This window comes from Ambystoma mexicanum, chromosome 6q (assembly GCF_040938575.1).
Source record: "Ambystoma mexicanum isolate Mex_15411 chromosome 6q, UKY_AmexF1_1, whole genome shotgun sequence".
NCBI classification, from domain to species: domain Eukaryota; kingdom Metazoa; phylum Chordata; class Amphibia; order Caudata; family Ambystomatidae; genus Ambystoma; species Ambystoma mexicanum.
In genome coordinates this window covers 654,573,483-654,597,815 of record NC_090937.1, presented here as the reverse complement: position 1 = coordinate 654,597,815, position 24,333 = coordinate 654,573,483, and the positions used below count along the sequence as shown (strand labels likewise).

The 24,333-nt window shown below is 45.2% G+C and overlaps 1 protein-coding gene across 11 annotated transcripts in view; it reads left to right on the top strand.

Moving 5' to 3' along the window:
- The window catches only part of BLTP1 (bridge-like lipid transfer protein family member 1), a 2,946,455-nt gene that overhangs the window by 1,927,949 nt on the left and 994,173 nt on the right, over positions 1–24,333 (top strand). For all 11 annotated transcript variants that reach the window (XM_069631149.1, XM_069631145.1, XM_069631146.1 and 8 more), the window contains exon 48: positions 14,638–14,731. In XM_069631149.1, coding sequence (XP_069487250.1) covers positions 14,638–14,731 — 94 coding nt within the window. The remainder of the gene's footprint in view (positions 1–14,637; positions 14,732–24,333) is intronic.

Below are 24,333 nucleotides of genomic sequence, written 5' to 3'. Positions count from 1 at the left end.
CTCTGGACCTTCAGGATGCTTATTTCCATGTGCCAATCCATCTCAAACACAGGAAATACCTGAGCTTCGCAATTGGCGACTCTCATTATCAATTTCGAGTTCTGCCATTTGGGCTGACCTCCGCCCGAGGGTCTTCACCAAGCTAATGTAGGTAGTGGCTGCGAGTCTAAGGAGGGAAGGGATCCACGTCTACCCCGACCTGGATGATTGGCTGATCAGAGCTGTATCTTCGGAACAAGCTCAGATCCAGCTAGATTATGTCTGCCACTTCCTTCACAAACTGGGCTTCTCCCTCAATTTAAAGAAGTCACAGATGATACCATCACAGAGACTCCAGTTCATTGGAGCGGTCCTGGACACTTCCCTGGGAAAAGCCTCGCCACCAGAGGTGAGGGCTCAAGATATTCTGCAGATGGTCAACAAGTTTCAAAATGCCCAACGTCTCCCAGCCTTCGACTTTTTGAGGTTGCTAGGCCTCATGGCACCCTGCATCTTCCTTGTGCCAGAGGATCGCTTGAGAATGAGATCTCTTCAGTGGGCACTGAGAACTCAGTGGTCGCAATTCTCAGGGAAAATTACAGATCTCTTCCGGATTCCGGACAAGGTAGCCCACAACCTTCAATGGTGGGCCTATCCGGAGAACATCTTGAAAGGAGAACTGTTTTGGCAACCATGGCTGGAGATAACAGTAGTCACAGATGCTTCACTCACGGGGTAGGGAGCCCATGCCAATGTCTTGACCATCAGCGGTCGTTGGTCCCCATCGGAGTCCAGACTACACATCAACCTATTAGAGCTGAGAGCGATCAGACTAGCGCTGAAAGCTTTCCTGCCATCAGTACAGAGGAGAAATGTCCTGATAATGACGGACAACACGGTGGCCATGCACTACCTCAACAAAAGAGGCGGCGTAGGGTCACTGCCACTGTGCAGACAGGCAATGCAGCTCTGGTTTTGGGCATTTCAGGAAGGAATCTCTCTATCGGCTGTCCACCTAGCCAGAGAGAAGAACTTGACAGCGGATGCTCTGAGCAGGCAGAGCACAGTCTCCCACGAGTGGGAGCTAGCTCAGGAAGTCCTTCAAGAGATCTTCGCCCTTTGGGGAACCCCTCAGGTGGCTCTGTTCGCCACCAGCACCAACAGGAAGTGCGATCTGTTCTGTTCAAGGGAATTTCCCCCGAGAGGAGCTCTAGGGGACGCGGTCGTAGTGGACTGGGAGTTCCCACCTCCTTTACGCGTTTCCACCAGTCCCTGTTATTCCTCAAAGGATCAGGAGGTTGAGAAGATTCCGGAAAACCATGATCCTAATTGCCCCGGACTGGGCCAGGAGAACGTGATACCCGGACCTTCTAGATATGTCCATCTGTCCTCCAATCCGTCTTCCACTCAAAGAGAATCTTCTCTCACAGAAGGGAGGTCAGGTCCTCCATCCAGACATAACCCTCAACCTTCACGCTTGGCTTCTGAAAGGGTGAGGTACAAGGATTAGGACCTCCCTGATGACGTCATGGAGGTGTTGCTTTCGGCCAGAAGGCCAGCAACAAAGTCTTAATGTCGCTGCCATTGGAACAAATTTTGCATCTGGTGTAGAGAAGGGAATATCGACCCTTTTTCATGTGTTACACGAACGGTGTTATCGTTTCTACTCTACTTGGCAAACTCAGGCCTTCAAGTTGGCACTGTAAAAGGCTATCTCGCAGCGCTTTCAATCTTCAAGAGCACTGCGGAGGAACCATCGTATTTCAAACTACCTCTAGTAATACAATTTCTCAAGGGATTAACTAATGTTTATCCTCCAAGACCATTCCAAGTTCCCTTATGGGACTTAAATTTAGTCTTAAATTTCCTAATGGGTACTCCATTCGAACCACTCCACTCTTGTTCGCTGAGATTTCTCACTCTTAAAACTGTCCTATTGGTAGCACTAACATCTGCTAGGAGGGTGAGCGAATTACAAGCTCTCTTGTAAACCCCCCCATACAATTTTCCATAAGGACAAAGTTGTCCTACAGGTGAAGCCTAATTTCCTCCCAAAGGTGGTTTCTGAATTTCATATCACTCAGAAAATTACCTTACCTTCGTTCTACCCTCCTCCCCATCTGGGGAAAGAGGAAGAAAGGCTACATAGGCTGGACCCAAGGCAAGCTCTGAGCTTTTACATCAGCAGACTGGCTAGGATTAGGCAAGCAGACCAACTGTTTGTAGGATACTCACAAGTTGGGACTACCCATAACAAAACAGACCATTTCCAGGTGGATTATTTTGGCCATTCTGGAATGTTTCAAACTGGCAGGGAAAGAGCCACCCCAAAATCTTAGGGCTCATTCAACCAGGTGTATCGCAGCCTCTTCGGCCCTCCAAAGAGGGGTACCGGTCCGAGACATATGTGCGGCTGCCACATGGTCGTCCGCACATACATTCACAAAATTTTACAACCTGGATTCCTCCACTAGTCAAGAGACCAGATTTGGCAAAGCCGTATTACATTCGGTTCATTCCTAAGGGATACATGACATTATTACTCCCACCTCCAATTACATGCCACTTGTATGGGATTCTATCAAAGATAAGGAATACGTCGGAGGACACAATCCCTTCGAAGAACAAGTTACTTCTTACCTTGTAACGTTCTTTCGATGGGATGTCCCTCCGACGTATTCCTTATCGCCCCACCCATCCATCCCCGCAGTAATACTTCCCTTGTGGTTGCAGCTTACGCTCCTTCAAGGTCAATAACCAATTAAGGCATGACTTATCTTATGCTACAAAACGGAACTGAGCAACGGACGCGTGCATGGTTATTAATGGGCATGGTGACGTTGGCTCCGATACGGTGGCTGTCGAGAGACATCGACTCGGCAGACGTCGACGCGCAGCACCCTCTACAGAGAAAAAATTTCCGAGGCCAGCAAGCTGGAGACAAATTATCAAAGATAAGGAATACGTCGGAGGAACATCCCATCGAAAGAACGTTACAAGGTAAGAAGTAACTTGTTCTTCTCTATCAACGAGAAAAAAATCAAGCCTGGTGCCAAGCACCTCCAAACAGTTCCTAGGAGCTGTCCTAAACACTCAAGAGGAGTTGGCCTTTCCATCAGAGGAAAGAATTCGTAATATACTACTGCAAATTCCTCAATATCAGTCCAGTCACCAGATAAGGGTGCGCAAAGTGATGCGTTTGCTATGCATGATGGCGTCATGTATTTACCTGGTCCCCCACACGCGCCTGTGACCCATGCATGAATGATTGGCGAAACAGTGGTCTCACGCAAGTGGTCAGTGGGACGATCTAGTGGTTGTTTCGTCAACACTTGTACAAAGACTTCACTGGTGGACAAGAGAGGGCCTGTCAAAGGGGAAACATTTTTACGATCCGGAGATACAAGCTGTAGTCACTACAGACGCGTCCCTGTCGGGTGGGGAGCACACATCCTTCACCACACAGCTCAGGGTCTCTGGTCTCACACAGTGGCCAAGAATCATATCCATTTGCTAGAGCTTCTGGCAGTCTTCAGAGTGCTTTGAGCGTTCAAACCCCACCTGTTGAACCTGTCAGTAGAGATCTTAACAGACAATACAACAGCAATGTTTTACTTAAACAAACAGGGAGGGACTTGTTCGCCAAATCTGTCCAGGCTTGCCCAGAAAATTTGGACATGGGCACTCAGACGGAACATTTACCTGTCATCTCAACATGTTCCAGGGGATCTCAATTCACTAGCAGACGCATAGAGCAGAGATCCACTCTCAGGAGAACACAAATGGTGTCTGCACAAAGAAATCGTAGAAGATCTCTTCTCACAGTGGGGTTTCCCCACTATAGACCTATTCGCCACAAGCGAAAACAAAAAATGCCCAGGATTCGCATCCAGGTTCCCCCAGCCAGACTCCAAGGAGAACGCCCTGTGGTTGAACTGGTCAGGGATGTTTGCCTACGCTTTTCCACCAACCCCTCTCTTGAGGAAGGTGGTCAACAAGATGCACAGGGAATCAATGACGCTCATCCTAGTTGCTCCCATGTGGGCGAGACAACCGTGGTTCTCACATCTGTGCAGACTAGCAGCGTGCAAACCCATCAGACTCCCGTGCTGGCACAACCTACTATCCCAGCTACAAGGTCAAGCAGTGCATCCTCAACCCAGCTCAATGAACTTGGCAGCATAGCTCCTGAAGTCCTAGAGTTTGGACACCTCAGCTTACCACAGGGGTGCATGGACATCCTAAAGGAATCTATGAAACCAAACACGAGGCACTGTTATTTTGATAAATGGAAAAAATGTGTTATCTGGTGCCAGAATAAGCAAATCAACCCAGTTGATTGCACTCCTTCCAATATTGCCACCTACATGCTCCACCTGCTGTATGCAGGGTTGGTATTTAATTCACTCAAGGTACACCTGGCGGCGCTGTCAGCCTACACCACCTCCCATAACAAGGTTTCGTGGTGGAAAGTACCAGTGGTTAAAGCCTTCATGGAAGGGGTGAATAGATTCCACCGTCCAATTTCAAACCCACCACCAGGATGGGACCTTAATGTGGTGCTTGCTAAGCTCATGGGACCACCCTTTGAACCCATGCATAAAGCCAGTCTCAAACACCTGACTTATAAAACTGCCTTCTTAGTAGCCATTACATCCATAAGAAGGGTCAGTGAAATTCAGGCTCTGTCAGTGCAGGATTCTTTCTTTACTGTTCACAAGGATAAACTGGTTCTACGAACACACCCTAGGTTTTCACCTAAGTTCATTTCTAAATTCCATGTTAACCAGTCCATTGAGCTTCTGGCCTTCCTCCAAGAACCTAAAAGCTCTGCTGAGGTGAAACTGCACACTCTAGATGTGCGTAGAGCGGTCCTCTACTATGTAGACAAGACCAGGCCGCTAAGAAAAACAGACCAACTCTTTGTCTCCGTAGCTACAGGCAGAGAGGGAGATTGCGTCTCTAAATGTGCCATCTCGAAGTGGATAGTGAATTGTATCCAGCTATGTTACTCCCTTTCTGAAAAAACTCTGCCTTTTACGCCCACTCTACTAGAGGCACTGGGACCACTCTGGCTTTCATTGCAAAAGTACCCCTTGACACCATTTGCAAAGCAGCTACATGGAGCTCTATCCACACTTTTACTCAGCACTACTGCATTGACACTCATTCCAAGACAGATACTCAAGTGGGACAAGCAGTTCTAAGACACCTGTTTGCTCATGACCCTTCTCACATCCCACCTTCTTCTTCTAACACTGCTCGCTAATCTATGCACAGCATGTGATCTAAGCAGATTCCACAAGCCTCAGAAGGGATACATTACTCATCGTAATCGTATTTCTGATGCTTGTATCGGATTAGATTCACATGTGCCCGCCCTTCCTCCCCTCTGATAGAAGGCGCATGGATGCTGAAAGTCTTATCGTCTATCTGCCTGGATAATCTGTACTCAAGCTACTCCTCATGCTACCTCATGTCAGAAAAAATAGAATCTGAGGGTCCTACACGCGTGAGGGATTATGGGTACAGTGGACGTCACTTTAGGGATAGTATTACTGGCACGCCCTGTGTCAACGCCCATTTTCGAGTTTCGAAAAACAAACTGTAATACTCTGCAGCTTCCACTAGATGTCGGCCTATGCACAGCATGCACAGCATGTGAATCTAAGCAGATACAAGCATCAGAAATACGATTACGGTGAGTAATGTATCATATATATTTTGTTTGGACATTCCTTTATTTTGGACTGTTATACTTCACTGTTTGGGTTGCTACTGAACCACATTTCATACCCCTTTTGAGAGTATAGCCGCCCCTCGGCCCACGTTAGCACAAAACGCAAAGGAGGTATATCTCTTAACAGTGCCTGCTTTACCTTTATGATTGTGTTGGATCTTGGTTTGTAGAGCTGTGAGGACTTACTGGGCATGTTAGCATCTACTCGTCCTTGTATGCCTACAGGGCAGAATTCAGCCACATTTGGCCTTACTTCTGCAGCCATTTTTCAGATAATTATTGGAGGCAGGACCCGTGGATCATTGTTGCATCCAACCAGCATTGCCTCCAGCAAATTCCCAGCTAGGCCCTGCTCCTTTTTTCTGATTTGCTGAAGGCCTTCATCGGTGCTTCAACACGTGGACCAGTAGGAACAGCCAGTCCTACTCAAGATCCTGGACTTGGAAGCCATTGGAAGTTTTCCAGGCCCATCCTGTGAACTGGCTAGCTCCCTTGTGGGCTTCTTCACTGCACTGCTCGCCGTCCTGAGTTCAGAATTGGGAGTCCACAGACTCTCACCTTGTCAGACGAGACGCCTCTCCCTGTAGTTGCAGGTCTCCACAACGAAGAGGGGCCTTGCAGGACCAGCTTCTTAGTCTCAGCTGCAAGGGTTGCCTTCCGCTGGCTGATGGTGTTTATCACTGCAGCTCTCCTTCGTGTCCTGAGGGTCAGCCAAATTGTGGTGGTCTTACTCTCATTGCTCCAGGGTCGTCCAGCTGTCCAGTCACAGGAACCGTCTCGCCAGAGCGCAAAACCGCTGACTAGCCAGACCCAATCTTGATGCCGAAAGGGACTTCTGCTGCAGCAACCCCTAGATTCAAAAGAACCAAGAACCAACACTTAATGAAAGTGAGTCCAGCAGATGAAGACATCCCAGGGATGATTTCTGAAGCAATCAGAGTTAATGGAATGACTTTACATACCTATTTCTAACCCCCATCCTGCCATAGGTTTTAAAGGGCGCAAAGTCCTAAACCTACTTCTGCATTGGCTAGTCATGATATGATAGAAGTAATTTATAACGCGCCTGTACACAAGTGTTTCTAGGTGTGACAAGGGAGGACAGAGGAGTACAAAACGACAATCTTACCAGGCCTTTTGTCATTCAGATCGTGTAAGTATTGGATGGTGGGGGGAGTGTTAGGGGGGGTGCAGGTAGCTCATAAGTGCTGCCGGTAAGTGGCTCATAAGTGCAGAGAGTCGGGGGACTGTAGGGTTGCAGATACAGACCCTTACGTGTCCAGAAGGCCCAAAGGCAGTGCAAAGCAACTGGACATGCATAAGCCTGGACCCAAAGTTCAGTGAGTGGCTAGGTGACCAGTGTACTGAGCAGTCATAGAAGAGGGAGAGAGAAAGCAGAAGCAAAAAGGAAGATCTTGAGTTTCTTCTGGAGCCGGAAGTGGTCCTGTTCAAGTTTGAGAGAGGCAGGGAGGCTGTCCCAGGGGGAGGGCCCAGCGGGGGAAAGAGATCTACCCCTGACAATCTGCCTGGAGAACCGTCTGACCTTCGGAGAGTTGGAGGTGGATGGGTGGAGGGCTCGAGAAGAAAGATGCTTAGGAAGATAAAGTTGGAGTTAGTGTTGTCCCCGGCCCCAGAACGCCTTGTGGATGATGCAAAGGATCTTGAACTTGATCCTTGCAGCCACAGGAAGCCAGTTGAGAGATTTCAGAGCTGGAGAGATACCAGCCCTGGGCTTGAGGGCAAAGACAAGTCTCGCAGTCCTGTTCTGGATAAATTGTAAAGGGCAAAGATTAGAGGCAGGCAGATTTAGAAAGATACTGTTACTGTAGTCAAGCCTAGAGAGGATCAGTGCTCTGGAGACAGTGAGCTTCTAGGGGAAAGTGAGAAAGGGAAGAATAACTCTGAGGAGTTGCAGCTGATAGTGTGACTTCTTAAAGACGTCAGAAATGTGAGGGAGAAGGAGAGGATAGAGTTGAAGATGACACCAATGTTCTTGAGCCTCGGCAGGGAATAAAAAGGATTCCCGCCGAAGATAAAACTTCCACTGAGGTCATTCCTGCCTAGAATGGCAAGGGAAGACCTCAGAAACTACAAGCAAATGAGAAATGGCAAAAAAAGAGGGTTCCCACCATCCTAGCAGAATGGTGGCCCTTCTCTGCATTACCGAAGGCTGATTTAACAACCTGTGAGTAATAAAGACTAAAAGTCATAAAGGTAAAACGACTGCCACCAGAAACGACTGCCACCAGCCATTCAAGTAAACGTGCAATTGCAGCAAAATTGTTACCAGGTAAGTAAGACATGGGATACATTGTGTCCTCCCAGCACTCTACATAAGGTTGGGTATGCTGGCTCACTTAAATCAATGTAAAGGAGATGTGAATCCCACTTTACTTCTTGGGAACAGTAGTTCACCCAATAAATAATAAGATAATTAAAAGGAAGCCACTGCATTTAAAATACTGTTTGCTTCCATAGTATATTACTGTCAGTCCAAAGTTATAGAAAACTAAAACTCCAATCACACTATACGGAGAGACATAAAAAGGACACCCATAAAAAGACTTAAAGACTGTAACGCTCACCTGGTTCCCACGGAGGCGCGGGCGTGGTCTGGACGGCAGTGGCCTCTTCGAAGGAGATGTTCAGCACCCTGAAGATGGCGTGGGCTGGGTTCCCAAATCTGGCTTGTCTGGCTCGGATGAATACCCTTCTGTGAGCGAAAAGGAAGAGTTAATACTCTGCGGGTTTTGTGTTGATCTCCCGTTCCCCTTCTCACCCTCCTTGCAACCCTTCTGTAATTCCCTGTGGAGACTCACCTTAGGGATTGAAAAGGCAAGCTCTCCATCCTGCTTCTGATGCAGGGGCGCGTTGGGATCCAGTTACGTCACTGGATAGTAAGTTCGAGTTTGCTTGTCTGTTCCGGTAAGTACCGTAAATGTTTATGGGAAGCTTGAGTCTAAACTATTCCTCTTCTCTTTTGCAGGTAATGGAAGACTCCGGGCTGAGGGCGGTTTCCGTCGAAAACCTGATTTCAGGTGAGTTTTGGTGTAGGCCCACTACTGTCTTTTCCTGTCTCTTTTTCCTTAGGGGCCGGATTTCGAGAATGCCGAAGAAATGGAGCCGGTACAAAGCAGAAGCTGAGTCCGACCTGTAAGCAGGTAAGTTTAAAATAGTTTGTTTGCGACGGTTCTTGCATTCACTAATGTGATGTTTGCTTTTTCCCCATGGGGGCCGGGGTGCTGAAATGCCCAAGGAATGGCATCGACCCGAAGGTAAGAAGAATTAGCTTGGCAGGTAAGTGCTTCTTGGTTATTTTCCCCTTCTCACCTTGCTTTCTTCTCTTCGTCTCCCCGTAGGTGCTGCAATGCTGCAGGAGATCCGGATGGGCGTCGCAGGGCGGAAGGCGCCCAGGTGCAGGTAAGAGAAGTGCGCCGAGATGTATGCGACGCGGTGAGTATTTAAAATGATGTCTTTTTGCAGGAACGTTGGCGCGCTGAATCCAGAATGCAGCTTTAACAGGTAAGGTTTGTTTTCACCTGTTTCTTCTTCCCTTTTCTATCCTTAGGTGTTTACAGGATGCTGGCAGGCATGGTCGAGGACTGGAGCAGGAGCAGGCACGGTGAGCGTCCAGCTGCTATGAGCAGAACAACGCGAAGCGTGGTTTGCTGCCTGGGCGTGGCTTAAATAGCCTTTCAAGTAGTCCCAGGTATGTATCCTTCCACTGAAGGTATGTATCCTGCCACCAGCCACACCCGTGTGGTTAAGTAGTTCCTTTTTCATCTGGAAGTTGTAGAATGATCTGCCAGGTAAGGAAATTGCAGCATGGTCTTCCAGGTAAGTTTGCACCAAACACATTTCCTTCCATATCTTGTATGAGCCTGGCGCCGATGGTGCCAGGACTGTTATCCCTTATGAGCCTGACGCCAACGGCGCCAGGACTGAGACCAAAGAGCCCCTATCTGGGGTGGCTGGGACTTCCCTAGTATACATGTTGCCTGCCTCTGAGGTTGCCGGGCCCTGTCTGGCTCCTTGGAGGTAGGCATCATGACAAAGACTAGGTGAGAGGGGAAAAAGATTCTTCTTCACCTAGAGAGATAGGAAATCTACCAAGTCAAAGCAAAACATTCTGGGGTTGGCACCGGTCAGGAAGATTTATCATAAATATGAGAATCCTACCTAACACAAATTATTAGTTTTCCTTCTTTTTTTCACTAACTCCAGGGCTGACACTTTGGTGTCAGTGTGACTTAGACCCTGGGGATAGCATACCTACCAAAAGTAGGAGTTACAGATGGTCAGCCAAAGTGAGATCACAGATCAAGTTGAGGTCACTAAGAGGTTGGACCTAGGGGTGATAGAGCTTTACAACAGTCCATTGTCTAGTCCAGTGGTACTTCTACCAAATGCAATTACCACAGAGTTGAGGTTTTGCATGGACTTCAGAGCCCTCATTGCTGTCACCAAGACAGATGTTCATGACCTTCCATGAACTGATGATTTAGTGGACAAACTGGGTGCTGCAGGCTATTGACAGACAATGCCAACTAGAAGACAGCATTTACAACACCTGTGGGACACAGAACATTTCATAAAGGAGGTCATTTACTAAATAACGAGCTGCGACTTAGGATGAGCCATTTATCTGATCAGCATCTGATTTATGTATTCCTAGGGTTTTTCTGAATTTCTTGTCTGTACAGGCGTCGGGGGAGCACTCCGCCCAGAAAACTCACAAGCTGCATAAACACTCTTTCAATGCTCAATTTATAATTCGTAAAAAAAAATTGAGGTGTCAGATATCTATTCTAAAGAGATCAGGCCTTTGTGAGAAGGTGTATTGGGAGGGGTTAGTAAAGTTGAAAAATAACTATAGGAATTGACTTTGTGCACATAATCATCTGATAATTCAACAGGATGCTGAGAGAATGCTTTATGCCTTGTCTCTTAGGAATTCTCGAAATGTTTGGTCTTTAGTTGGTTTGAATGAGGTCACTCAATATCAGAAACAAGAGTCTCATTCAAGAGGGGGTGTGGTGTGACCATTTCTCCAAGGTTTATGATTCTGACGCCTCAATATGCTCGGTTGTTGATGTAATCTATAGCTGGTATCTTGAGTTTAGTGTTCTGGACATAGACCTGTTAATCAAAAAATCCTCAGCTTCCAGAGCTTCTGGTCCGAATGGTTTAAGAAGTTCAATCTTGAAGTCGGATCCAGTAATGTGGGCAAAGGTTCTTAAAGCCCTCTTTGACAATATCATTGTCCAGATGAGAATCCCTGACTCTTGGACTCATTTAATAGTTATCCCCATTTACAAGAAGAGTGACAGGTTACTGGCTTCTAATTACCGTCTGATCTCTCTCCTAGATGCTGATAGTAAAATCTTTTCGGGCATTATTTTAGGGGAATTGGAATCTTGGGCGAAAACAAAGGGAATTATTCCGAAACAGCAATGCGGCTTTAGAAAGGGTCCTTCTACTTCACTGAATGGGTTGGTTTTGAGTTGCCTTGCAGCGAAGTCTTTCACCAAGGGGGGGGCCTGCTCTCTTTGCAGCCTGGATTGATTTATCCCAGGCATTTGATATGGTTGACAGGAATTTATTATGGGGAAAATAGGATGCCTGGGGTATTCCTGCTGGCTTACTTTATATTCTAAGAGAGCTGCATTCCAACAACTTTATGCGTGTTAGACTTGGCAGGTCCGGCTTGCTTTCTGATCCAATTAGGATAACTAGAGGGGTACGCCAAGGCTGCTTATTAGCTCCCTTGCTCTTCATCCTTTTTATGGCGGATCTAGCAGCTTGGCTACAGAATATTGGGTTAATATATCCTTCCATTGTCAATGTAAAAATCAATTGGTTAGCGTACGCTGATGATATAGTAGTCTTGGACTACTCACAAATGGGATTGCAGCGTTTGCTATCTGCTTTAGAATCCTATGCCAGGATCAATAAATTAAGAATAAATCCTTCAAAATCCAAGATTCTTGTATTTAGGAGGTCCAATAAAATAGTGAAGAACCTGGTCTGCAAGTTAGATTACTCTGAGGTAGAGGTTGTTTCAGAATTTACCTATCTGGGAGCTGAATTAAGATGCTTCCCATCCAGGAATAGTTTGTTGGCCTCCATTGAATTAAAACTGATCAAATTGGGAGCACAGATGAAATAAATCTATTCTAAGTTTGGCAGATTCACCATCCTCCCCCTTATAAGATTTTATATCGGGAAGGTAGTTCCCATAATTCTATATGGCATGGATTACAACTATGTAGCCTTTGATCTAGATTGGGATGTTATTGAATCTAAGATCTGGAAATGTACACTGGGTCTCCCAGATTGCGTTCCGATTGCTTGCTTGCGTTATGAGCTTGGCTTGTCCTCACTTAGATCATGGCTAGCCTGGAAGTGGCTTACTCTCTATAGGTCAATTTTAGATCCCCCTAGGAACTCACTCTTTGAGGAAATTGAGGTAGAGCGGAAAAAAGAAAATAATGTTTTTCTACGTAGGTTAGAACTAATATGTTCGGAACTATTGTTTGGTTGTGACTATGATGCTGAGTCCCTTCTACAGAACCCTCTAAAATTGAAAGAAAAAATGAAATTGGTGGATTGGATTCATACGATTGAGGAGATGCGGAGTACTAAAAGATCAGCCTCCTTGACATTGTTAGATAAGCCATTATCGTTTCTTCCGGCTGATCTAAAGAAGTCCCCTAGTTTTTGGTTTAGATTTGCTTTTTTGAGACTTTGTTTAAATTTACTCCCTACCCTGGAATTACTAGCTATAAGGGATAAAGAAGGGTGTACTGTACCAATATGTGATAAGTGCTCAACTATGGAAGTTCAGACTACTAAACATTTACTCTCTAAGTGTTCTGGGACCTGGAGTATCAGGGCCAGCTCTTTTGGCAGATTTGTTCATGATGAGTCTTGTTTGAATACTGATGATTTCTGGGCAAGACTATCCTCTGGTAATGAGATGGCGTTATCAATTCAAGTGGGTAGAGTTTTAAATGAGTTGAAGTTAGTAACAATTAGATTTTTTTTTTTGTCAAAATTAAGTTGGTTAGACTTCTTTTACTCTCCTTTTCTTTTTCTTTACAATGATACATGTTTTTATTCAAAAACTGTAAATGTTTAATTTTTATTATGTCAATATATGTGTATTGAGATGTGTTAAAAGTCAAATTGTGGCTACTGCACTTTAATAAAAAATTTGTAAACATTTTTTTTTTAAATGACAACACCTGTGGGACACTACCTGTTCAGACTAATTCCCTTTGGCTTAAAGAATGCATTTGCCACTTTCCCAAGGTAGGTTACACGTTTTTTTACCCACCTCCTTAACCTTCCCAGAAGTGGAGAGTTTTCACCGACTTGACCCCAAGATGGGGCTCAGCTACTATGCAGCTAGATCCAGGGACTATATAAAGGATGATCAGTTATTTGTGGAGATTGCGGGAGCCAGACAGGGCTTGGCTTGGTTTACAAGCAGACCATCTCTCGTTGAATTATTCTTTGCATCACACAGAGTGTTACAAACTAGCATGGCAAGACATGCCTCCAACGTCTTAGGGCACACTCTAGTAGGGGTGAAGCGGCCACTTCGGCTTTACAAAGAGGTATTCCATCCCCAGATATCTGCCAAGCAGCTACCTGGGCCTCACTTCACACCTTACTGAATAATTATTTCTTTGACTTTGTGCCTTCTCAAAATTCTTGTTTTGGAAGAGCTGTCTTGTAGAATCTTCTGGGTTTAAATTAACTCTTCCTCACTCTCCTCCGGATATGTTCTACTGCTAAAATGAGCAATCGATCGGAGGACAGTCCATTAGAAGAACACATTAATTGCCCCTGGTAACGTTCTCATGTATTGATTCTCCGCCTACAGATTTCCTCATTGCCCTGCCAGTCTTCCCCACATAGAGGGAGCATCAGTCACGCCACAGCAGTAAGACCAAGTTATTTGGCGTTTGTTTCCGATTCCCTTTGCTGCTGAGCATGGGTGGGGGAAAAGGGTGAACTCAATGGGGTATGGCGTGTCCTATATGTTTGCTGGATGCCGTCTCTTCCAGGCCATTGAGTAGACATCAAAGACAGTCAGCACCAAACCACACCTTGCCCCCAGATTGTGAGAAATGTTCCAGTGCCAGCTGTTTTTGCCTATGAAGTGTCTAAGATGAGGAATATGTGGAAGGAGAATCCAATAGAAGGAACCTTACCATGAGTAAGTCATTTGTTCTTCATTTTGTGCTTCTTCGATCTCTGTGCATTGGACATTTGGTGGTCAGTGATTTGGCAGGACCAGGCAACTTTTGCTAAAAAAAGAACATTTGTCACTTCTGTTGTTGTAGTGCATGCCACTTCATTAGCCATGGGGTCGGTCAACAACATTTCTTCTAAAGATTGGATTAGCAGCTCTAAGTCTTTATCATATAGCTCTTGAGTATGTAGGAGAAAGGATAACATTTTCAGAAAAAAACATCACCAGACTTATAGCCTATATAACTGCCCAATTAAATAGGCATGCTGCTTTGAAGAATGGTACTCTATGCTTGGATGTTTTGAGCAAAATAGACCTGTAATTGCTGGTGGTAAAATCCCTTTGTTAGAGACACTTTCAAAGAAGTAATGAATTTACTAGATGCTAGTTTGTTGCGTGGTGCGATGAAGCTCTCTAGTCATTATGTCCAGTGCCGCTCCTGTCAACATAAGAGATGGGGCCGGTATAGGTTTATTGGAATGCAAATGCCATATTGGCTGTCTTTCTTCAATTAGTTTGTAATGTAGGAGGCACATATTCTTTAACTGTTTCATTTACTGTCTAAGAATGATAAATATTTTCCACAGAAAGTTGACTATACATGAACTTAAATATGTGAAGGTTTTAAAATGATTTTCTTAAATTTATTTTGAAGATTTGTTACACCAAAAGATGACAGAGACGTGTGCGACTGCTCATATAGGTGGAGTAAATATTGTGCTGCTGGAGGGCATTACACCAAACATACAGTGAGTAGACCTCTACCTGTCAGTCCCCCTTGTTTTAAATGTTTGTGTAAAAGCAGTTCAAGCATCAAGTTTTACCATGAAATAGAATATTTTGAACTGACCGTAGCAAAAGCACCAGTAAAGAAACCTAGAAATGTTTCTTTCTACCAAAGGATTGTAAGACTGAAGTGTTCCTGTGCATTTGTTAACATGACTTTAGGAATTAGCATGTATAGTGCTTGCCTATGTTATGGATAGGTGTTCTATTTGTAATAACTTTAAGAAAACTGCACAAAATATTGCATTTGCTGGAAAATGCATTTTTAAAATATCAAGTCAAAAACCTTGTCCTACAGGCATTCTTCACTCTTCCTTGCATCTCATCACACTCATACTTTGTGTGCATCACATATATAGTTATTTTCAGTGTAGTTCTTCACAATGCAATACTTGGTTTGGAGATAGCTGTCTATTCCATATGATTTCACAGAGGCATAAAGAAACATGCAAAGTAGTACACATAATGTTAATTTGGGTTTCTAGAGTGCAGCACTCCTACCTGCTTTAGCAGATGGTCTGTGATTTAAAATGACTTGATAAAGATTGTAGGTGCTATAGATAGAAATACAAACCCGAAGTATAGAGTATTAATCAATACTTCGAACTCTGACTTTCCAGTGCCTGTGTATTTGTATGTGTGTCTGTGTATTTCTGAGGCTCGTGGAGCTGTTTAGAATCACATGTTTTGCAAAGGCTGACATCGAGTGATTGGTGCAGCGTATTACATTATTTCTTTTCTAAGTCGAAAAACAGGGCGTCGTCATGGCGTTCCCGTAATACTATCCCTACTGTGACGTGTAAAGTACCCATGACCTTTCACACATCAAAGTCCTCACATTGTTTTTTTTTCCGCCATCGGGTTGGTCACTGTTAGGGAGAATTCTCTTATAAGGCTAATTTCCCAAACCTAGTGAGTCCCCCAGCAGCTTTGCTGGATTTTTGAGGTTTGTTTTTTCTCCTGCTAAGAGTGAGACTCTCTTACTCCCACTCTTAGGCATGATTTGATGTATGTCTCTGACTATTTGTGTGATTTTGGGCTATGGGGTCTTTTACTCCATAGGGTATCATCTGTTTTTGTGTATATGTTACACAGCACCCTCAGTGCAGTAACACAGGGGTGTCATAGTGACCCCCAAACATAGACTCCATACCCTGGGACTGACTACTGTCTCCCAGGGCATGTAAAGTCACCATTGACTTTACTAGTCCTAAATTGTGAACAGAACCAGTACAAACCATCATATTGTGGAAGTACTGGGAGGGGTTAATTATATTGCCCCTGGGTCTGTTTTCAAGGGGGCACTGTCCAGTCCCCCCTTGTCGAGTTTCTGGCTGGTGGCAGTGGTTACCACACGAAATATTCCATCGGAATATTCGATATGGGATTTTCTCATTGGTTTTAAACGCACCTCTTTTTGGTGCAATGTTAAAGATACCGCTGGTTTATTTATTTAATATTAAATTCACGGTTGGGTCTTTTTGCCAGAACTCTTTTCTAAAATGGTGTTCGTGTCCGTCTCTGTAACTCTGACCAAGGTCGAGCCCTTCGTTCCACTTTTTGGCGGGCTTCTCCACAGAAGCCCTCCAAATTGTGTCACTCTATCTGGGTTCCACAGGATGGGAATTGGCACCCTGGACTGCTTTGCCTTAGCAACTCAAGTCGCACTCTGTTCTGATTGGGCCAGTGGTGAACCACCCGGCTCACCACTTAGCACGTTTGAGTGACAGCTAGGCTGTTGAATGGGGGGTTTTCTGCATAAAAGCAGGGCCTTTGGGACTGAAACTTCAGAAGTTGCCACAGGACTTAAGAATCCGAAGAGAGAAGAAGCTGAGCCATCTGCAACGACGACACCACCGGTGAAGCCCTGCTGCAACTACCTCACCACTTTCCCGACGACAAGAGAAGATCTTCTGCTGGACGAGTCTTCTTCCTCTGAGCTGGTGGGATCAACCAGTTCGCCCTTTTCACCTTCCAAAGACGTCTCTTGGTCGAATCGCCCGTGCCAAGCTCCCCGGCGGCCGGATAGCCAAGCTTCACCATTTCGACTGCGAATAAAAGGAACACACCTTTTATTGACTAACTCCACGGCTGGTTTCATCCCTGTGCAGTGCAACGACTCCACGTTTTCTCCTCAACGAGATCCTCTCTTCCCCTGGTCGAAACAATGAAATGCAACCACTGCCAGGAACAACTGCCACCGCTGGAGCTTCCTCTCTGTTTAAGGTACTGTGTCCTGCCTGGCCTCCCTTTCTTCGGTTTGCCCAAGGTGACCCTTAAATACTTGGCTTGCCATCTGGGTTGGCCCCAGACCTTCTAACTTTACCTTCTTGAATCACCCCAACCTCTTTTGAACATTCTGCAAAGACTTTTAGTGCATTTTAAACCGTGTGATCCTGGGCACATTTCGCTTTGCTCCCTTTAAAGTGGGCCTAGCCTATGAACTTTGGCTCTACAGTATCTACTACCTCTTATTCTCTTGCTGAGACCTCCTAAAAGTTTTGGGACCTGTTTTATTTCTATGCTGTGTCTTTTTCTCTCCCTTTAACTGAACTATTGGAGTGCCATCAGGTTATGCACTCACATCTGTTTAACAAATCTTGGTGTTTTAATTCTGACTTGTCTAATAGTTATTAAGGGAGGTGTGTATACTTTACCTGACTGTGTTTTAACTTGCTTTTGATTTAGAGTGCTAGTATATTGCTTAAAGTGTGATTTAAATAAATAATTATATACTTTTTATACAAAGCTCTGGTCAGTGTTTGTTTGCTCTACTGTGTTTTTAGCCCTATTGTGTATGCTCTGTATACTGCCCTACTCTTCTTGAGAGGAGTCTGACTGCTCAGCCACAGGTACCAGGTAAATCTGGGTGGTGCAGACTGCTACCAATTGTGTTTACTGCTTACTCCTGTAGTCTTAATATTTTTGCAGTGTTCCCCAAAGGAACTGCACAGGATTCTGCCTGGTACAGAGTTCTTAGACATATTATTGTTATAATTAAAAGTGCAGGCATTGGTCAACCTTCATGTGGCGAATCATGAGTAGATTGTTTCTGTGTAAAGCTGTTGACCATAGATGTCCCAATATTGTGACGGCCCAATATTCTTGATGCATTTGTTGCTCAAAGGGTCATACAAACTGCGCCAGCTCATATATTCTAAATGATCGCGCTACAAATCATAAAGGTGATATAAATACTTTTATTTAGTTCCTTTTGGTTAACTTGATTGTTCCATTCTTGTTCAATATTGATGTTAGTATTGTTTTTACCATAAAGTTATTGTTGCAGTCCAAATTATGTATCATTTATTTCATCAGAATATAATCCAGTTAGATTGTTGGTTAACTATTTTCAATATTCTCCAGTATGATGACTGATAAGATTATATGTATCTGTTCTTATTGCTTTCAAATGGTGCTGGTCTTAATTTGATGTTGATCTTAACCTCATCACATGTTTCACCACTGTGGCTCCAGTGGATTATCAGGAGGTTTAAATAAATTCCCTAATTTAAAGTGTCCTTGTTGGTTGTTGTCTGGTAAGTATTATTGATGTTATTTTTTCTTGGACTTAGGTCCTTGTCGCAAGAACTTGTCTTTATTATGCCGGATGGTGGGGGATACAATTGTCCTTGTGTTGTGAGCACTGATCCGCGGATCGAAGAAATAATAACATCAATAATACTTACCATCGAGCCTTCCGCAGTCAGGGAAACCATCAAGGCCTAACCGGACAGTCCGGTTTCGAAAGTAAAACCGAGGAGACAACCATTAGGGAATCTATCCATTTCCATAAGCCAGTCCCCAGCTCAGAAAAGCAGGCATCAGACCCTGCTATGGAGGCTAAACTTAAGCAGGGTGGTCGGAATTGGTGGCAAGTCCATCTCTGCTGAGAATGATACAGTGACCCGCACAAACACTCCATGGCCATTTTGGGGCCAAAGCCTGGGTCAAGGTAAAGATTGTAACGAAGCGCACAGCCTCGAGTGCATCACACTTGTCCCACGTTTCCAAGTCCTCCCAACCACCGAAAATATCACTTTAATTGCGGACTACAGAAATTACACAAAAACCCACACAGTGACACAAATCTAGCCATACAGAGGTTAAAACCAATCTGTCAGATGCTTTAGAGAAAAAGGGTGTTCCTCAGGTACTTGAATCTGAGAACGAGGAGGAGGAAGAGATTTTTTTTCCACTGGAATCTCCTTCCACCTCATGGACTAAAGAAACATTTGAAAAAACAATGGATAAGATGTCCTGCTTTATGGATTTCTTAGAAAAACACCCCATTTAGAGGAAGCAAACCGTTGTTAGGGAGAATTCTCTGTAAGGCTAATTTCCCAAACCTAGTGAGTCCCCCAGCAGCTTTGCTGGATTTTTGGGGTTTATTTTTTTCTCTCCTGCTAAGAGTCAGATTCTTTTGCTCCCACTCTTAGACATGATTTGAGGTGTTCCTTTAACTTTCCATGTGTTTTATGGGCTATGGGGTCTTTTACTCCATAGGGTCTCATGTGTTTTTTTGTGATGTGGGTTACACAGCACCCTCCGTGCCGTAACCCAGGGGTGTCGTAGTGACCCCGCAACTTAGACTCCATACCCTGGGACTGACTACTGTCTCCCAGGGCATGTAAAGTCACGGTTGGCTTTGCTAGTCCCAAATTATTAACAGAAACAAGTAGCAACCATCATATTGCAGACGTACTGGTCGGGGCAATTCGATTGCCCCGGGTCTGTTGTTCAAGGGCGCACGTCTCCGTCCCCCCTGATCGAGTTTTGGCTGGTGGCAGTGGATACTACTTTTTATATTCGACCGCAAATATATCTCTATGGGATTTTCCCAAAGTTCGAGGCTACCAACTTTAATTATTTAATTCTTATAGCCTCGAACATACCGCCGGTTTATTTATTTAATATTACTTCACTGGTTGGTATTTTTTGCCGGAACTCGATTCTAAAATAGCGTTTGTGTTCTCTTCTGTGACTCCAACCCAAGTCGAGCCCTTTGTTCTACTTTTTGGCGGGCTTCTCCACAGAAGCCTCCAAAAGTGGTGCCACTCTATCTGGGTACCACAGGGGGGTATGGGAGAGGGTTTAGGCACCCTGGACACCACTTAGCATGTTTGATTGACAGCTAGGCTGAGTGAATGGGGGTGTGCTGCATAAAAGCAGGGCTTTGGGGACTGGAACTTGAGAAGTTGCCACAGGACCTAAGAATCCGAGGAGGGAGAAGCTGAGCCGACCTGCAACAACGACACCACCGGTGGAGCCCTGCTGAACCGTCTCACCACTTTTCCCGACGACAGAGGAGATCTCCAGTCCAGAGAGTCTTCTTCCTTTGACTGGTGGGGATAACCAGTTTCGCCTTCTTTTCACCTTCCTGGAGCATCTTGTGGCCCCCTTGCCCGTGCCAAGCAGCCCGGCAACCGGAATACCACAGTTTACCACTACCCCAAAGAGAAGGGTAGTACATTTTAACCGGAGGACTCCGCGGCTGGTTTCTTCCCTGGCAGTGCAACGACCTTCATCTTTCCTCCACGGCGAGACCTCTTCTTCCCCTGGACGAGACACCGACTTGCACCTGCTGCCAGGAACAACTGCCCCCGCTGGAGCTTCCTTCACACTTAAGGTACTGTGTCCCACCTGGCTTCCCTTGCGACATATCGTTCGGGGTGACAGTAAAGCCTCGACTTTCTAACCTGGGCCAGCCTGGGACAACCTAGCTAACTTTTCCTGACTTGAATTTCATCCTTTTTGTGTGAACTATCTACAAGACTCTTTGGGCATAACCCCACTGTGTGAACCTGGACCCCCTTCTGCTTGCTCTCTCCAAGAGTGGGCCTTGCAATTGACTTCCTTGCTCTCCAGTAGAACTCTGCCTATCCTGCCTTACTGAGGTTCTTTGTAAAAGTATTGAAACTTGTGTGCTCCTTTAACCCTGCCTTTTTCCTCCCTTTCTTTACAACTTAGTAGAGTGTCATCTTATGTTAAGCGCTCACCTCTGTCTGAAAATAAGTGGTGTTTCTCACTAAGACTTGTCTAATAAGTGAATAGGGTTGTATATATTCATATATGACTGTGACTGTGACTGTGTGCTGAATTTACTCACCTCGTTTTTGCTAGTGTAAATTACAAGTGTGTTTTTAAATAAATATATATTTTTACACCAAAGCTCTGGTCAGTGTTTGTTTGTACTACTGTCTCCCTGTACCTATTGTGTATACTCTGCATACTGCCTAACTCTTCTTGAGGGAAGTCTGACTGCTCAGCCACAGCTACCAAGTGAATCTGTGTGGTACAGACTGCTACCAAGTGGGTTTACTGCCAAACACCTGTAGTCTTAAATCTTTTGCAGTGGTCCCTAAGGGAACTGCACAGGTTTCTGCCTAACAACCGTCATTTCACATCCTAAAAACAGACCATAACACCCACACTATTTGAATATCTGCAGAACCTACATTTTCCTTGAAAACATTTAAATATATGCTTTGAGGTGTCTTATTTCATTGTCATTTCTTAAAATATCTACTTTCATGCGCCACCTCAAGAAGAAGTTTGATTTTCCTCCACCTACTGTCAACCTTGAATCCACCAAGGCGTTATCAGAGATTTTACGCTATCTAATGTTTGCACTTAACAGTTTATCAACCAGTTTCTCTGAAATCAATATATAGACAATTCGGGAAAAGGAATCGTGCATTGGCAAATAGAAGGATTATTCTCTACTAGAAGGGTGTGCAATCCTCCATGGATCCACCAAATGAAATCTTTCAAGAAACAAACCAAGCTCTTCACTGATCCCATGATTCGTGAATCTGCACACCGCTGATCGATCAACAGCATGATCAAGGACACAATTAAAGTCTCCACCATTTATAATCACGTCACCCTGGATATCACAAAGCAACTGAGCAATAGTCTCAAAGAACAATCTATTTGGTGGGCATGAACCGTATACACATCCAATTGTAATAACTTTACCACTATGCAATACGTCTGCTAAAGGTATCCTGCCTTCCCCGTCAATAATCACTTTCTCAATCTTAAAAATAAGTCCCTTCTTAAAGAAGACACTAACTACCCTTGACTTTGAAACATAGCAATTCGATATTTCACAAGGATCATTATTATTGGTCAGATATTTTCTAGTTTCATCCAACAAGTGGGTTTCTTGTAAAAACACTACATCCGCCTTTGTTCTCCATAATCTGGCCATCACTTTCTTCCTTTTCTTGGGGCAGTTTAGACCCTTAACATTGCAAGACATAAATTTAACATTTCCTGCATTATATCATAAACATACTATATATTTGTAAACCAACATGATAGTTTTCCCATCAATATGCGAAATCCACCAAACACCACTATGCATGCTTCCATCTTGCAACATACAACCAACACAAAGAACAAATAAGGACAATACAATACAAAAAGAAAAGAAAAAGAAACAAAAAAAATCTACAGAAAATTTGACCAATGTCTGTCCCAATGAAACAGAACCATCCAAGAGCAATCTCCTGAAGTATCAAACTGTGTTTGGAACCTTGGACTCCCGATTAACGATGTCCATTATCAGAAAATTCATCCATATTTCTTCTCCTACTGCATCCCTATAATTCATAAACTGTTACAATGTTCATACACAAACCCAACTCATTATAACTTCCTACCATCCAATCAGCACAACTTAGCTTATAGTTAATATTCACACCTTGAGTTTCCTTTATCCATTCAACTGCATCTATTAACCTTTCCCCACCCATTATCAATTCCATCTCTCATTTTATGTGGATTCACAAAAGTCATGAGACATAGTCCATTATATTCTTAACCTCCCAAGACCTCTAAGCTTCGCACCTAAATGGGCCAATCTCAATTTAAATATTTAAAATAAAAAGATATTCACACATAGCCACTAGTTTCAGATCTTTCATTTATTTATTTCCTAAAAAAACAATTAACAGTATATAAGAACCTTCTCCCACAGTTAATATCACATTCCCATACCAAGTACTCCCCTTGTCAAAACTTAATAATAATCCCTTTAATGCACATTTGCTGTCCAATAATAAGCCTAAACATTCAGCATAATATAGATGAGTTGACATTTATCAGTTTAAAACCACATCTGCCCCAAAACATTTAAGAGCATATGTAACCTTTGGTCATTTGCAATTGAAGCTCTCAGCCACATAACATCAGAATATGTAAATCTGGAGAGGCCACCAGAGGGCGCAGGCAAGATGGCCGCCTGAGCTTGTAGCTCCGTCCGTGGCCCGAGAATCCTGTAGAGATTGTGAGAAGGGGACCCAACCCCTACAAAACTTCAGGAATTTATGACAAGACTCAATGACCGCCCAGTGGCGCGATGCCGGTGCCTGGAAGTGACGCCTGCACCGAGATAATCGATTCGCAGAGTGGGACAGCCCCTCCCACACGCCCGCATCCTATGCAGAGTCTACAGAGGGAACGAGGTGTGCGGCTGGCGCCTGGGAGCGCAGCTGCTGTGACGTGGGTGAAAGCAGAGGTCTTCCACGCCTGGACGATCCGATGGACGGTGCCGCACCGCCCGCCTGACCCGAGCGGTGGACCTGTAGCTGGCGGCCTGGAACGCCCAACCCCGTTATCGACGCGATCCGCTGCAGGGGTGCAGAGCCTGACCAGAGGCCCCGTGCGGTTTCAGCACTCTCCCGTGGACCCAGAGAGGCGGGGAACCTCTCGTGCCGCCGGGGAGCACTGTTACGGCATTGGCTCGGTGAGCGAGCCTCCCCCTCGCCTCCTGCTGCTACTGCGAACACACAGGGCTTGTTTCGGACCTGCACAGGAGCGCCCCCCCCTGGAACCATCCAAGGGGGCATGGAGGCATTCTACACTGAAAGCAGAACACCGGCGGGGCCAGGAGATACGCCTCAACTCCCCCACTGCATGTGCCCAGGACACACCTGCATGAGAGAGGGTAGGTGGCTTTAGTGATAAGTGAGAGGCGAGCAGCGGGCTGGAGAGGGCGTCCCCCCGCCTCCCACTCCTGCTGTGGCCTGATGGCCTAACAATACCTGTGCTGCTCTGTGGAGTGAGAATGCTGGATAGTTGATAGAGACTCAATACGGGGGGATAGCCCACACACTGGTCACACTTGAGGGACCCCGTTGGGGAGTAGATATCGGGACTCCCACTGGGGCACCCGTATAACCCTGACATACAGCTGACAAGCCTGAACCGTCCTTGGAACTTTCACCCTGTTGTGGCACCACGATTGAAGTCTGCGTCTCATAGCTGGGCCTGTGGGACGCCTGCTCCAGTGTCGCGCCCATTGACGCAGTGTTTGGGTTTATTTCCTACTTACCACCCAGGAAGGAGCTGGGTAAAGCAGGCAAAGTGGATTGATACCTGGCAAAGATGCTCCCCTGGGCAAGTTAATGACAGAGTGCTACTGGGACTGAAGGAGGTTCCGACCCAAGACCCTAGGTGGGCAGCGTTACCCCTTGCCTAATATCGGGTCCATACACCACTGCATAGGAGTCTACTTGGCCCCACGTCATCCTGCGCTTCTATCTGCCTAATAGGG